Source organism: Jaculus jaculus, chromosome 5, assembly GCF_020740685.1.
Source record: "Jaculus jaculus isolate mJacJac1 chromosome 5, mJacJac1.mat.Y.cur, whole genome shotgun sequence".
In the NCBI taxonomy this organism is placed as follows: Eukaryota; Metazoa; Chordata; class Mammalia; order Rodentia; family Dipodidae; genus Jaculus; species Jaculus jaculus.
In genome coordinates this window covers 6,284,264-6,298,863 of record NC_059106.1, presented here as the reverse complement: position 1 = coordinate 6,298,863, position 14,600 = coordinate 6,284,264, and the positions used below count along the sequence as shown (strand labels likewise).

The 14,600-nt window shown below is 41.0% G+C and overlaps 1 protein-coding gene across 1 annotated transcript in view; it reads right to left on the bottom strand.

Annotated features, from left to right (window-relative positions):
* Uggt1 (UDP-glucose glycoprotein glucosyltransferase 1) overlaps positions 1-14,600 on the bottom strand; it is a 128,695-nt gene that overhangs the window by 98,485 nt on the left and 15,610 nt on the right. The window contains exons 5-7 of the mRNA XM_045148663.1: positions 7,797-7,909; positions 3,804-3,978; positions 2,115-2,211 (exon numbers count right to left, since the gene is read on the bottom strand). Coding sequence (XP_045004598.1) covers positions 2,115-2,211; positions 3,804-3,978; positions 7,797-7,909 — 385 coding nt within the window. The remainder of the gene's footprint in view (positions 1-2,114; positions 2,212-3,803; positions 3,979-7,796; positions 7,910-14,600) is intronic.

The window sequence follows — 14,600 nt, the reverse complement described above, 5'->3', positions numbered from 1 at the left end:
GGACCCATGTTTGATCTCTCTCCAAATCCCACATAAGCCAGACACACAAAGGTGATGCAAGCACAAGGTCGCATATGCGCAACAGGTGGTGCATCTGGAGTTTGACTGCAGTGACTGAGGCCCTGGTGCACCAATTTTCTCTCTCTCTGTCTATCTCTAAAAAATAATAAACAAACAAACTAGAGCTGGAGAGATGGTTTAGCAGTTAAGGTGCTTGCCTGCAAAACATTAGGACCCACGTTCAACTATCCAGGTTCCATGCAAATCAGACACATAGAGTTACGCAAGCGTACAAGGTCACATGTGCCCACAAGGTGACACATGCACCTGGAGTTCAACTGCAATGGCTGGAGGCCCTAGCATGCCAATTCTTTCTCTCTCAATCTCAGTCTTTCGCCTATAAAAATAATTTTTAAAAATAAGTAAATAAACTGTAAATTTTTTTTTAAATGTAAGAATTTTCTGATGACAGTGACCTTGGGGTGGCTCAGAAGGCATCATGGTACTCAAAAGAACTGACAAAGGAGAGCTCAGCACTGCAATATCTTTATCACACCTTCCAAGGCTCAGGGTCCATTGCGGGAGAGGTGGCAGAAAAAATATAAGAGCCAAAGGAAGAGTAGGACTCCTTATAATGTACTCCCCCCAGACACAAAATGGCCTGGATATCCATGACCTCACAGTGCCTGATGCTACGAGACCATCATAATAGGAGGAAAAGATGATGACCTCAAAATAAAAGAAAGATTGACTGAGAGGAGGTGGGGATATGATGGAGAGTGGAGTTTCAAAGGGGAAAGTGGAGGGAAGGAGGACATTACCATGGGATATTGTTTACAATCATTGAAGATGTTAATAAAAAATAATAATAAAAATAAAAATTTAAATTTAATAAAGAAAGAAAATGTGGAGGAGGGTACTTAATAGGTTGATATTGTATATATGTAAGTACAATGATTGTTATGGGGAGGTAATATGATGGAGAATGGAATTTCAAAGGAAAAAGTGGGGGGGAGGGAGGGAATTAACATAGGATATTTTTTTTATAATCATGGAAAATGCTAATAAAAATTAAAAAAAAAAAGATATGGTGACCTTTGGGATGACCCAAAAGACACCATAGTGCTAAGAAATGACAGTGGAGTGTTCAGCACTGAGACATCTCAGTCATACCTACTAAGACTCAGGATCCATTGCAGAAGAAGTAGTGGGAAGAATGTAAGAACCAAAGGAAGGGTGGTACTGCTTATAATGCACTCTTCCAGACAAAAAATGGCTAGGATATCCATGACCTTGCAGTGTCTGGCACTATTCACAGAAGATCTTTATATTATCACACAAGATCTTTATAATAGGACAGAAAGAGGATGACATCAAAATAAAATGAGACAGGGGTGGAAATATGTGTGGAAAGATGAGGATGGGGAAGGAATTATCATGGTTTATTGTTTATAATTATAGAAACTGTCAATAAAAAAGTTTTTTTTAAAAAAAAAAAGAAAGAAAGAAAATGTAAGAAGCACCTGAAAATTACACCACTTAAAATGTCCAATGTGGGCTGGGGAAATGGCTCACAAGTTAAAAGTGTACAGTTTTAATCCCAGGACTCGGGAGACTGAGGAAGTAGGATTAGTGTGAGTTCGGGGCCACTCTGAGACCACATAGTGAATTCCAATTCAGCCTAGGGTAGAGTGAGATACTATCCCAAACAGGCAAACAAAAAAGTGTAGTAGAAAAAAAAAAAAGCATAACAGTAAGAAACAGTATGTGAGTCAGTACCTGGTCATGCTGATCTTAAACTTACTATCTTCCTGCCTCACTTTCTTGAGTACTTAGATTACAGATGTGTGCCTCAGCAACCACACTAAATTCTTTACCTAAGTATCTTTCTTGCTCTTCCCAGATATTTAAAGAAGAATATATAGTTGCTTTAACTTTAGAGAACAAAAAATTAGGAACTACAAATGTACTAAAAGGTCATCCATTCAGACAGAAAGAGAACTAGGATTCTCTACATCTTCATCATACTCCGAGACATATTTTCAATGTGGGCACAAATTCCTCATTAACTGATATTTAAAGCAAACACATTGGTCTTATTTTTACAAATTCACCTTTCACCTGAGTATCATCCTTGGCCTTGTACTCAGTGCTCTTAATTGCCAATTCCACGCCATAGCCAGAAAGGTAAACTGGCTCCTTCCCAGGGTTCTGCAAACAGAGCAAGTATTCCACCATTACCACACAGCTCAATGCAGGTCACAGCATATTCAAAACGGCCTTGTTAGCAATGTTCCATCTAGCAACACTTAAGATTCTGCACAAAAGAAATTATGAAACTCTTTTTCTTTTTTTTCCTTTTTTGTTTTTGTTTTTCAAGGCAGAGTCTCCCTCTAGCCCAGACTGACCTGGAATTCACTATGTACTCGTAGGGAGGCCTTGAACTAAAGGAGATCCTCCTACCTCTGCCTCCCCAGTGCTGGGATTAAAGGCTTGCACCACCATGCCCCACTAGAAAATCTTTCTTTTTTTTTTATTATTTATTTATTTGAGAGCGACAGACACAGAGAGAAAGACAGATAGAGGGGGAGAGAGAGAATGGGCGCGCCAGGGCTTCCAGCCTCTGCAAACGAACTCCAGACGCGTGCGCCCCCTTGTGCATCTGGCTAATGTGGGACCTGGGGAACTGAGCCTCGAACCGGGGTCCTTAGGCTTCACAGGCAAGCGCTTAACTGCTAAGCCATCTCTCCAGCCCTTTTTTGGTTTTTTTGAGGTAGGGTCTCTCTCTGGTCCAGGCTGACCTGGAATTAACTATGTAGTCTTAACTGGCCTTGACCTCATGTGGCTGAGGTTGGCATTGAACTCCTGATTCTCTTTTATCTGCGAAGTGCTTGGATTACAGGTGTGCACCACCACAACTAGCTAAAATTGAGATTTTTTTTTAGACCTTCCCCCTCCCCCCCCCCGCTTTTCTCTCTAGCGCTGTCTGACCTGGATTTCACTATGTAGTCTCAGGGTGGTCTTGAACTCAAGGCAATCCTCCTACCACTGCCTCCCAAATGATGGGATTAAAGGCATGAGCTACCATGCCTGGCTCCAAAATCTAGTTTTGATGACTTCCCTCTTTCTCTCTAGTCCCCATGCCCCGGTCTAGTATTTTTACTTAGTTTTTTCGTAATAGGGTTTCCTTCTAGCCCAGGCTGACCTGGAATTCACTCTGTTATCTCAGGCTGGCCTCTACTCACAATAATCCTCCTACCTCTGCCTCCCAAGTGCTGGGATTAAAGGCTTGCACCACCATGCCCAGCTAGTGTAATTATTTTACATTTCTTCATAAACCAAGCAAGACCATATTTAGGTGACAATAAAAGAGCTTATGAAAAGTGCTGGATTTCTCAAAAGCACAGTTCAGGGACAAGCATAGTGGCACAGTCCTGTAATCCTAGAGCTTGGGAATTGAAGGCAGGAGTTCAAAACCTGCCTCAGCTACATAACAAGTTTGAAGACAGCCTGGGCTCCATCAGACACTGTGTCAAAAAAAAACAAAACAAAAAAAAAAACCATGGGGCTAGAGAAATGGCTCATCAGGTAAGGCACTTGCCTACAATGCCTAGCGACCCAGTACCCACATAAAGCCAGATGCACAAAGTGGCTATGCATCTGGAATTCATTTGCAGTGGCTATTCTCTCAGTTTCTCTCTCCTTGCAAATAAATAAGTGAAATATTTTTTAAAAAATAGAATATGTTCTAAAGTCATGAGGGACAAATAATACTCAAAAAATTTCAACAAATCTATACTTACAGATATATAATGTCTGAGTACATAATTTATTTTGCCTGCATTGCTTTTTGATACAAGTTGGTGGTGGATACTGGAAAATTCTTCATGGCCAATCTCAGAGTAAAAAATCACCACTGGACTTTCAGGATTAGATGATGGGTATCTGTGATCTCCTTTGAACAACAAAGGTTTTGGTCTGCAAGTGAATATTACAAGTTTAAAATTTTCAATTTAATAAATATTTAAACACAAATAAGTAACATACCTATGATAATTTCAGTAAATAGCAAAGTATCTTAGTATCAACGGTTTCACAGTCTTAAATACTTTCCACATAGAATATTTGCAACTGTGTCTTGTTCACGATTATTAAAAAAGCAAATTACATAATTACTATTTACAAAATTAAGACTTATCTTAATGGAGAATATATAGCCAAATATCACAGTATTAAATCTAAAGTATATTTTTCTACCAGAGTATGACTGTACTTTTATCTGGAAATGTGAGTACAAGTAACACAAAAAGTAGAGGATGATTCTGGACATATAACTTGTCAATCACCATAAGTCTCCCTCCTCTGCCGTTTTTATTATTATAATCGTCCTATTAATGAATTTAACATTTCAGCTTATCTTATGCATTTTTTGTTTTGCTTTTGTGGTTTTATTTATTATTGTTATTATTATTTTTAATTGGAGGTAGGGTCTCACTGTAGCTCCAGCTGACCTGGAATTCTGTGATCCCCCACTGGCCTCAAACTCACAGCAATCCTACAGCTTGCCCCACCAAATCCAGCTTCCTCATGTATTTATTTTATTTCATTAGAGAGAGACAGAGAAAAGAAACAAAAAAGTCACCCTCATGCATTTTTTAAATTTCTAAAATAAAAGTAAAAACTTTCCTAAGGGTGTCATAAGATTTTAAGATCTTGGGGCTGGAGAAATGGCTTCAATGTTAACATGTTTGCCTGAAAAGCCTAAGGATCATGGTTCGATTCTCCAGGCCCCACATAAGCCAGATGCACAAGAGGGGTGCATGCATCTAGAGTTTGTTTACAGTGGCTGGAGGCCCTGGTACACCCATTACCTCTCTGTCTCCCCCACCAGTTTCTCTCTCTCAAATAAATAAATAAATGCAAATTTTAAAAATAAGATAAAAAGTATTAAAAATAAAGATAAATCTGTTGCATTGCTTGAAGGAAATAAAGATGTATTTTTAAAAAAAAGAAAAGATTTTAAGATCTTGCCAGGCATGGTGGCACACACCTTAAATCCCAGCACCAGGGAGGCAGAGATAGCAGGATCACCATGAGCTTGAGGCCACCCTGAGACTCTGTAGTGAATTCTAGGTCAGCCTGGACTAGAAGGAAAACCTACCTTGAAAAAAAGAAGAGACTTTAAGATCTTTAAGATCTTGATGCCTGACCCAAACCAATCTCCTCTGTGATAAACTATTCAACAAAAGATAATACATGAGAGCTGGAGAGATGGTTTAACAGTTAAGTCACTTGACTACAAAGCCTAAGAAACCAGGATTGATTATTCTCCAGTACCCACTTAAGCCAGATGCACAAGATGCGCAGCATGTGTCTGGAGTTCATTTGTAGAGGCCCTGGTATGTCCTCCCTCTCTCTCCCTTTCTCTCTCCCTACCTCCCTCTCTCTCCCCCCACCAAATTTTTTTTTAAAAGAAGATAACACATGAATAAAGATGTTCATGATATGGCTGGAGAGAAAGACAGCTTAGCAGTTAAAGGCACTTGCTTGCAAAACCTACCACCATGGGTTCATTTCCATAGTGCCCATGTAAAGCCAGATGCAAAGGGACACATGCATCTGGAGTTTATTTGCAGTGGCAAAAGGACATGGTGTACCCATTCTTCATTCTCTCTCCTGTCTCACTGTCTCCTCTCTCTCAGAAATAAAAATAAAAGTTGGTCATTATAGCATTATAATAGGAAAGCTGACACAATGTTAAAATCTCCAGTAAGACATTCATACATAGGCTACTATGTCTATGTTAAAAATATTGGGGCTGGGGCTGGGGCTGGAGAGATGGCTTAGTGATTAAGCGCTCGCCTGTGAAGCCTATGGACCCTGGTTCGAGGCTCGGTTCCCCAGGTCCCACGTTAGCCAGATGCACAAGGGGGAGCACGCGTCTGGAGTTTGTTTGCAGAGGCTGGAAGCCCTGACGCGCCCATTCTCTCTCTCTCCCTCTATCTGTCTTTCTCTCTGTGTCTGTTGCTCTCAAATAAATTTAAAAAAAAAAAATTAACACAAAACATTTTTAAAAAAATATGCTGGGGCTGAAGAGATGGCTCAGTAGTTAAAGTGCCTGTCCACACAGCCTAACAACCCAGATGCACAAAGTGGTGCATAAATCTGGAGTCTCTCTGCAGTGGCTAGAGGCCCTGGCATGCCCATTCTCTATGTCTGTCTCTCTTTTTTCTCTCTCTCTCTTCTTGCAAATAAACAAACAAACAAACAAAAACAAATAAAAAATACATTAAAAAATACTGAGGGCTGGAGAGATGGCTCAGCAGTTAAGACACTTGTTTACATGTACTAAATGGAAAGATGCTTCCTAACAAAAAGAAATCGCCTTTGAAATTCCAAATTTCAAAGGGGAAAGTAGAGGGGAGGTATTACCATGGGATATTTTTTATAATCATGGAAAATGTTAATAAAAATTGAGAAAAAAATAAAAAGAAACAAATAAAGAAAAAAAAAAGAAATCTCCTTACATGTATAAATTGAAAACCATAAAAAAGTATAAGAGCCAGGTGTGGTGGCACATACTTTTAATCCCAGCACTTGGGAGGGAGGAGGAGGACTGCATTGAGTTCGAGGCCTACATGAGACTACACAGTAAATTCTAGGTCAGCCTGGGCTACAGCAAGACCCGACCTCCAAAAAAACAAGTATAACACGATAAATGGCAGACTGTTAAAAAAGTAGGTATCATTTCAGAAGAAGAGATGCCATCATTCTTCCTTTGTAAGTCTACATTATAGTTGTAAAAAGTAGCTTTTATTTATTTATTTTTACTTTTTTCTTTTTGGTTTTTTTGAGGTAAGGACTCACTCTAGTCCAGGCTAACCTATAATTCACTCTGTAGTCTCAGGATGGCCTCAAACTCACAATAATCCTACCTCTGCCTCCCAAGTGCTGGGAGTAAAGGTGTGTGCCAGCATGCCCACCACAAATTGTGTTTATACCCAAAGGAGAAACACACTACCACATAACCATGCACAGATATCCAATCGTGACTCTGAGCTGACTAGAATGTACAGTGTATTTATTGGTTGCCACCCTGAGTAAGAGGAACTAATGCCATTTACTTGGCAGAGAGGACACTGCTGGCCAGACCATGTCCCTAAAGAAGACTTACTCCACCAAAACTGCTGTTAGCCTTTCTAGCAGAGCAGATGCCACAGCTCACTGACAGCAGTGTGAGAGGAAGACATAGAAGCTGCTGTTAAAGCTCCCCGCAGGAGTATCTCTGCTAGCTGCCTCTAGAAAACCTAAGCTTCTTCCAGAAAAAAGCTCACACACCCGTTACCTATTTAATATTAAAATGAGCTTGAACTTATTTGTACATATTCTCCTTTGTCTAAAACTAATAATATCCTGACAGATCACTACTTCAAAAGCTAATAACAAAGCCTACATCATTTCTCAGACAGAACAATAACTCAACAGATACATCAAATACACTTATCTCCATTTTGAAGCAAAAAGAGAAAAGGCCAAGCATAGTGCTGCATGCCTTTATTCCAGCACTCAGGTAGATGCATCTCCGTGAGTTAGAGGCCAATCTGAGATTACACAGTGAATTCCAGTTCAGCCTGTGCTACAGCAAGACCCTACTGTGAACCTCCCCCTGCGCCCCCCAAAAAAAGAAAGAAGAAAAGGGAGAAATAAAGGAGGGAGGGACCAACCTGAAGGTAGGCTAACTACTACAGAAAAGCACAGAGAAATGCATGACACTTAAATGAAAAAATACAGCCTACCTTTCAGATGCACTCAGTAGAAGAGTCTCCAGGGTTTCAATATCACATGTCTTCTCTCCATGCACTGAAAAAAAGGAACTGCATCCTTCTGGTGGAGGCTCATCAGCTGCTATCTGCACAGAAGACAAAAAACACATTGTTCACCATTTCTAATAAAAATAAGATGAAAACATATGTTCTAAACACAGGTCAGGGCTAGAGAGATGGCTTACTGGTTAAAGCACTTGCCTGAGAAGCCTAAGAACCCAAGTTTGATCCCCCAGTACCACATAAGCCAAATACACAAGATGGTACATACGTCTGGTGCTCATTTGCAGTGGATAGAGGCCCTGGTGCACCCATTTTCTCTCTCTGTCTGTCTCTCTCTCTGCCACTCTCAAATAAATAATTAAGCAACATATTTAAACATAGGTTTAAACATGTGACTAAGTTATAGTAATCCACCAATAATAAAGGCAAAAACTAACATGCATGGGATACCCACTGTGGGTCAAGCAGGTCAGTTTTCCAGGCCTGTCTTCTCCTTGATTACGGCACTCAGTCCCTTCCAAGTCCCTCCAGGAGGTGGGTGACGCTATTCTGCACCAGAAAGCTAAAATTCTGTATCTTATGAGGTTATCAAAAGTTATCCAGGGAATAAAGAGTGTATCTTATAAAGCCATAAGCTCAAGAGCTGGAGAGAGAGCTCAGCAGTTAAGGCACTTGCCTACAAATCCTAATGACCCCAGTACGATTGCCCAGTACTCACATAAAGCTAGATGCACAAAGTGGTGCATGCATCTGAAGTTTGTTTGCAGTGGCTATAGACCCTAGCATGCCCTTTCTCTCTACATCTGCCTCTCTCTCTCTCAAATAAATAAAATTAAAAATCTAAGATAGCCAGACATGGTAGCACACACCTTTAATTCCAGCACTCGGGAGGCAGAGGCAGGAAGATCGCCGTGAGTTCAAGGCCACCCTTAGACTACATAGTGAATTCCAGGTCAGTCTGAACTAGAGCACAACCCAACCTTGAAAAACAAAAACAAATAAATAAATAAATCAAATAAAACCTAAGCTCAAAATGTCAATTTTAAACTCAGAGGTATAACTACATTGTTCAGATTAAGGATAATATGCAAATTGACATTTAGTTCCTCATTTAAATAAGAAATACTTTTTTTGAAAAAACCTAGTCATGAGGCTAGGCGTGGTGATTCACACCTTTAATCCCAGCACTTTGGAGGCAGAGGTAGGAGGATTGCCTAGAATTTAAGAATTCATTCCAGGTCAGCCTGAGCCAGAGTGAGACCCTACCTCGAAAAGCCAAAAATGAAAAAAAAACCTAGTCATGGAAAGTGAGGGAGAAGGGAATTATCATGGTGTATTGTCTATAATTATGAAAGTTGTCAATAATAAAAAATTTAAATTAAAAAAAAAAACAGGCATTGTAGTGAATGCCTTTAATCCCAGCACTCTGGAGGCAGAGACAGGAGGCTCTCCATGGATTGGAAGCCTCCCTGAGACAACAAAGTGAATTCACGGTCAGCCTAAGCTAGAATGAAGTCCTACCTGGGGGGGACTAGGCATGGTAGCACCTGCCTGGAACCCCAATGCTCAGGAGGCCAGCACAGATTATGTAACAAGTTCTAGGCAGGCCTAGGCTACATGGAACACCTTGTCTCATATAAAAATAATTATCATCTTAAAGTAAAAATAAGCAAGGCGTGGTGGCACACACCTTTAATCCCACATTCGGGAGGCAGAAGTAGGGGGCCCGGCCTGAGACTCCATAGTGAATTCTAGGTCAGCCTGGAGTGAAACCCTATCTCGAAAAAACAACAAACAAAAGAATGAATATAAAAACAGGCTAGTTATTGTGACTAACGCCTTTAATCCTATCACTTGGGAAACTGAGGCATGAGCAGTGCAATGAGTTCAAGGCCGAACTATACTATAGAGTGATTTCCAGGTCAACCTAGGCTAGAGTAAAACCATTCCTCAATAAATATATATGACTGAGCCTAAAAAACACAAAGAATTCAGAAGGAAATGTAAAATTATATAGTACATACACAAAAGGTACACAAGGGAAATGCAAAATGAGATATGAGCTTGCATACAGGGACTGGAGAGATGGCTCAGCAGTTAAAGGTGTTTGCTAAATCTGACAGCCTGGGTTCGATTCTCTAGTACCCACATAAAGCTACATGCATAAAGTGAATTTATACATAAAATCAATTTTTTTTTTTTTTTTTTTTGGTTTTTCAAAGTAGGGTTTCGCTCTAGCCCAGGAAGACCTGGAATTCACTATGGAGTCTCAGGGTGGCCTCAAACTTATGGCAATCCACCTACCTCTGCCTCCCAAGTGCTGGGATTAAAGGCATGCGCCACCACGCCCAGCTTATGAAATCAAATTATTAATGTCAAGAAAAATGATGACAAGTCTATTTGCAACTTTAAGAACAGGTACTTTGAGAAAAGTGAGTATTCAATAGGAACCAAAAAGAATGTATGACAAGCACTGACATATACACTGTCATTCATTTAATGTGTTGATACTAAGTTGTCTTTTCAGGGCTGGGGAGATGGTTCAGTGATTAAAGGCGCTTGCTTGCAAAGCCCAACTGTCCAGGTTCAACTCCCCAGTATCCATGTAAAGCCAGATGCACAAAGTGGTACATGCATCTGGAGTTCGTTTGCAATGGCAAGATGCCTCAGCACACCCATACTCTTTCTCTATCTTGAATAAAAAAATTTTAATGTGTTCTCTTTTTTTACGTGTTTTTAAAGTTATTTATTTATTTATTTGAGAGTGATAGAGAGAGAAAGAGGCAGAGAGAGAGAGGGAGAGGTAGAGAATGGGCACGCCAGGGCCTCCAGCCACTGCAAACGAACTCCAGATGCATGCACCCCCTTGTGCATCTGGCTAATGTGGGTCCTGAAGAATAAAGCCTTGAACTGGGATCCTTAGGCTTCACAGGCAAGTGCTTAAGCACTAAGCCATCTCTCCAGCCCTAATGTGTTCTTTTAATGTATATAATGCAAATAATTAAGGAAATGTGGAGAGTGCTAGAAAATTTGCTGTAAGAAAGTAAGCCAGATGCACATGGTAGTACATGCGTATAGAATTCATTTGCAGTGGCTAGAGGCCCTGGCACGCCCATTTTCTCTCTCTCTCTTTCTCCCCCATTCTCACTAAAAAAATAAATCAGAAAAAAAAATTAAAATTTTTTGGCTGGGCATGGTGGTGCATGGCTTTAATCCCAGTACTTGGGAGGCAGAGGTAGAAGGACCACAGTGAGTTGAAGGCCACCCTGAGACTACATCGTAAATTCCAGATCAGCTTAGGCTAGAGCAAGACCCCACCTTAAAAATGCAAAACAAAACAACAACAAAAAAACTTTTTCATCACATCTCTGCATTTTTGGTAAGTTAAAGGAATACAATAATAAACTACTGTTTCCATCAAATTACCAACTTGTGGTCAATTTTATTTCATCTATCTTTCTACCACATTTCATTGGATCATTCTAGCACAAATTTAAAATAACACTGCAGGGCTGGAGGTATGGCTTAGCAGTTTAGGCATTTGCCTGCAAAGCCAAAGGACCTACATTTGATTCCCCAGGACCCATGTTAGCCAGATGTACAAGGAGACACAGGCATCTGGAGTTCGTCTGCAGAGGCTGGAGGCCCTGGCACACTCATTCATTTTCTTTCTCTCTCTCACTCCTTCTCTGACTCTTTCTTGTCAAATGAATAAATAAAAATAAAAACTTAAAATAACACTGCATTTGTAATGTTTCAATACACATCAAAAAAAGAAATATGGGGGCTGGAGAGATGGCTTAGCGGTTAAGTGCTTGCCTGTGAAGCCTAAGGACCCCGGTTCAAGGCTTGATTCCCCAGGACCCACGTCATCCAGATGCACAAGTGTCTGGAGTTCATTTGCAGTAGCTGGAGGCCCTGGTGCGCCCATTCACTCTTTCTCTCTCTGCCTCTCTCTCTCTCTCTCTGTCTGTCGCTCTCAAATAAATAAATAAAAATTAAAAATTAAAAAAAAAAAGAAATATGGGCTAAAGAGATGGCTTAGCGATTAAGCACTTGCCTGTGAAGCCTAAGGACCCTGATTTGAGGCTCAATTCCCCAGGACCCACGTTAGCCAGATGCACGGATGCAAGCGTTTGGAGTTCGTTTGCAGTGGCTGGAAGCCATGGCATGCCCATTCTCTCTGTCTATCTGTCTTTTTCTCTCTGTCGCTCTCAACTAACTAAATAAAATTTAACAAAAAAAATTAAAAATATTTTAAAAATATATCATTATCACACTTAAAAACAAAAATCAGCAGTTGTGGTGGCACACGCCTTTAATCCCAGCACTTGGGAGGCAGAGGTAGGTGGATCACCGTGAGTTCAAGGCCACCCAGAAATGATACAGTAAAGTCAGGTCAGCCTGGACAGAGTGAGACCTTACGTCGGGAAAAAAAATTAAAAATCAAGATAGGGCTGAGGTTTATATAGCTCAGCAGTAGAGTGGCAGAGCAAACCTAGCAACCAGCCTGAATGCGACCTTAGGCTCAATCCCAACTAGTGTGAAGGGGGGAAAGAAATCCAAAGAATTCTGGAAAGCCAGGTACAGTGCCCGACACCTTCATGGCTAACGTTAAGCTACATCCATGTCAGCCTGGAATGGAGTGAAACCCCATCTCAAAAATAAAAAAAATTAAAGGGCTGGAGGGATGGCTTAGTAGTTTAGCACTTGCCTGTTAAGCCTAAGAACCCTGGTTACAGGCTCAATTCTCAAGGACCCATGTTAGCCAGATACCCAAAGGCCACACATGTCTGGAGTTCATTTGCAATGGCTGGAGGCCCTGGCGCACCCATTCTTTCTCTCTGCCTCTTGCTCTCTCTGTCACTCTCAAATAAATAAATAAATAAATTTTTTAAAATAAATTTTAATATGGGCTGGAGAAATGGCTTACTGGTTAAGGCATTTGCCTACAAAGCCAAAGGAACCAAGTTTGATTCCCCAGGACCCACATAAGCCAGATGCAGAAGGGGCACATTTTCTGGAGTTGTTTGCAATGGCCAGAGGCTCTCTCTCTGCTTGAAAATAAATAAAATTTTATAATAATAATAATTAAAATAAAAAGAATTCTGCAAAGATAGTAATCAATCCCATATTTTTCAATCTTTCCAAGTTCTGTCATGAATATAGAATTAGAATGCAAAATCCAAATGTGCAAAGACTGCATTTCACAAAAGTCCGTAAAAAAGGAGCTCTGTGACATGAAATACTAACAAAAGACCTGCAGGTATGCCAAGAACACACAGAAGAAGCAAAGAGGCTGTGAGGAGCCTCAGAACAAGAGGGCCTCAGAACAGACCAACCACTACTGCAAAGTAGAGTAAACCAACAGCTTCTGTCCAATTCAGCATCCAAGGAGTAGCAGCTATCCACGGTAAAATTCAGGGTAAGGAGGTTATGTAGTTGCTCAGTACCCTCAAAGTGCAAAAGCCAGGACAGAGACCCATGGTAAGAAGAAACACCTCCGAATAGAAAAGAGACAGAAACAATAGAAAAGAAAGTCTTGGGCTGGAGAGATGGCTTAGCGGTTAAGCGCTTGCCTGTGAAGCCTAAGGACCCCGGTTCGAGGCTCAGTTCCCCAGATCCCACGTTAGCCAGATGCACAAGGGGGCGCACGCGTCTGGAGTTCATTTGCAGAGGCTGGAAGCCCTGGCGCGCCCATTCTTTCTCTCTCCCTCTGTCTTTCTCTCTGTGTCTGTCACTCTCAAATAAATAAATAATTTAAAAAAAACATTTAAAAAAAAAAGTCTTGGGCTGGAGAGATGGTTTAGCGGTTAAGCGCTTGCCTGTGAAGCCTAAGGACCCCGGTTCGAGGCTCGGTTCCCCAGGTCCCACGTTAGCCAGATGCACAAGGGGGCGCACGCGTCTGGAGTTCGTTTGCAGAGGCTGGAAGCCCTGGCGCGCCCATTCTCTCTCTCTCCCTCTATCTGTCTTTCTCACTGTGTCTGTCGCTCTCAAATAAATAAATAAAAAATTTAAAAAAAAAAGTCTTAATGAAAGTGCAGGAAAATAAGCAGGAAGCACACCACTGTACCCTTTTTTTTTTTTTTTTACTAGACAGAGTGAGTGATATGGGCATGCCAGGGCCTCCTGCCACTGAAAGCAAGTACCTTTAACCGTTGATCCAACATCTCTGCAACCCTTACCTTTCTTTTTTTTTTTTTTTTTTAGGTAAGGCTTCAGTTTGGCTCGAACTGATCTGGAATTCACTATGTAGTCTCAGGGTGGCCTTGAACTCACAGCTGCCTCCCAAGTGCTGGGATTAAAGATGTGCTCTACCACGCCCAGCCATTACCTCTTTTGTTTGTTTTTTGTTGTTTTGAGGTAGGGTCTCACTCTAGCCCAGACTGACCAGGAACTCACTCTGTGTAGTCTCAGGCTTGCCTGGACCTCACAGTAATCCTTCTACCTCTCTCTGCCTTGCAAAGTCTAACAACCCAGGTTGGATTCCCCAGTACCCACATAAACCAGATGCATAAAGTGGTGCTGTGTCTGGAGTTCATTCACTGTAGCTACATATGTGGTGCTCCCATTCTCTCTGCCTCTCTCCTTGCAAATAAATGAAATATTTACAAATAAATAAATGAATAAAATTAAAAGACTTGGGAAATGGCTCAGCACTTAAAAGGCACTTGCCTGCCAATACCCAAATAAAGCCACATGCAAAAAAAAAAAAAGAGAGAGAGAGCTGGACAGATGGCTTAGTAGTTAGGTTTCTTGCCTGAAGCCTAAGAA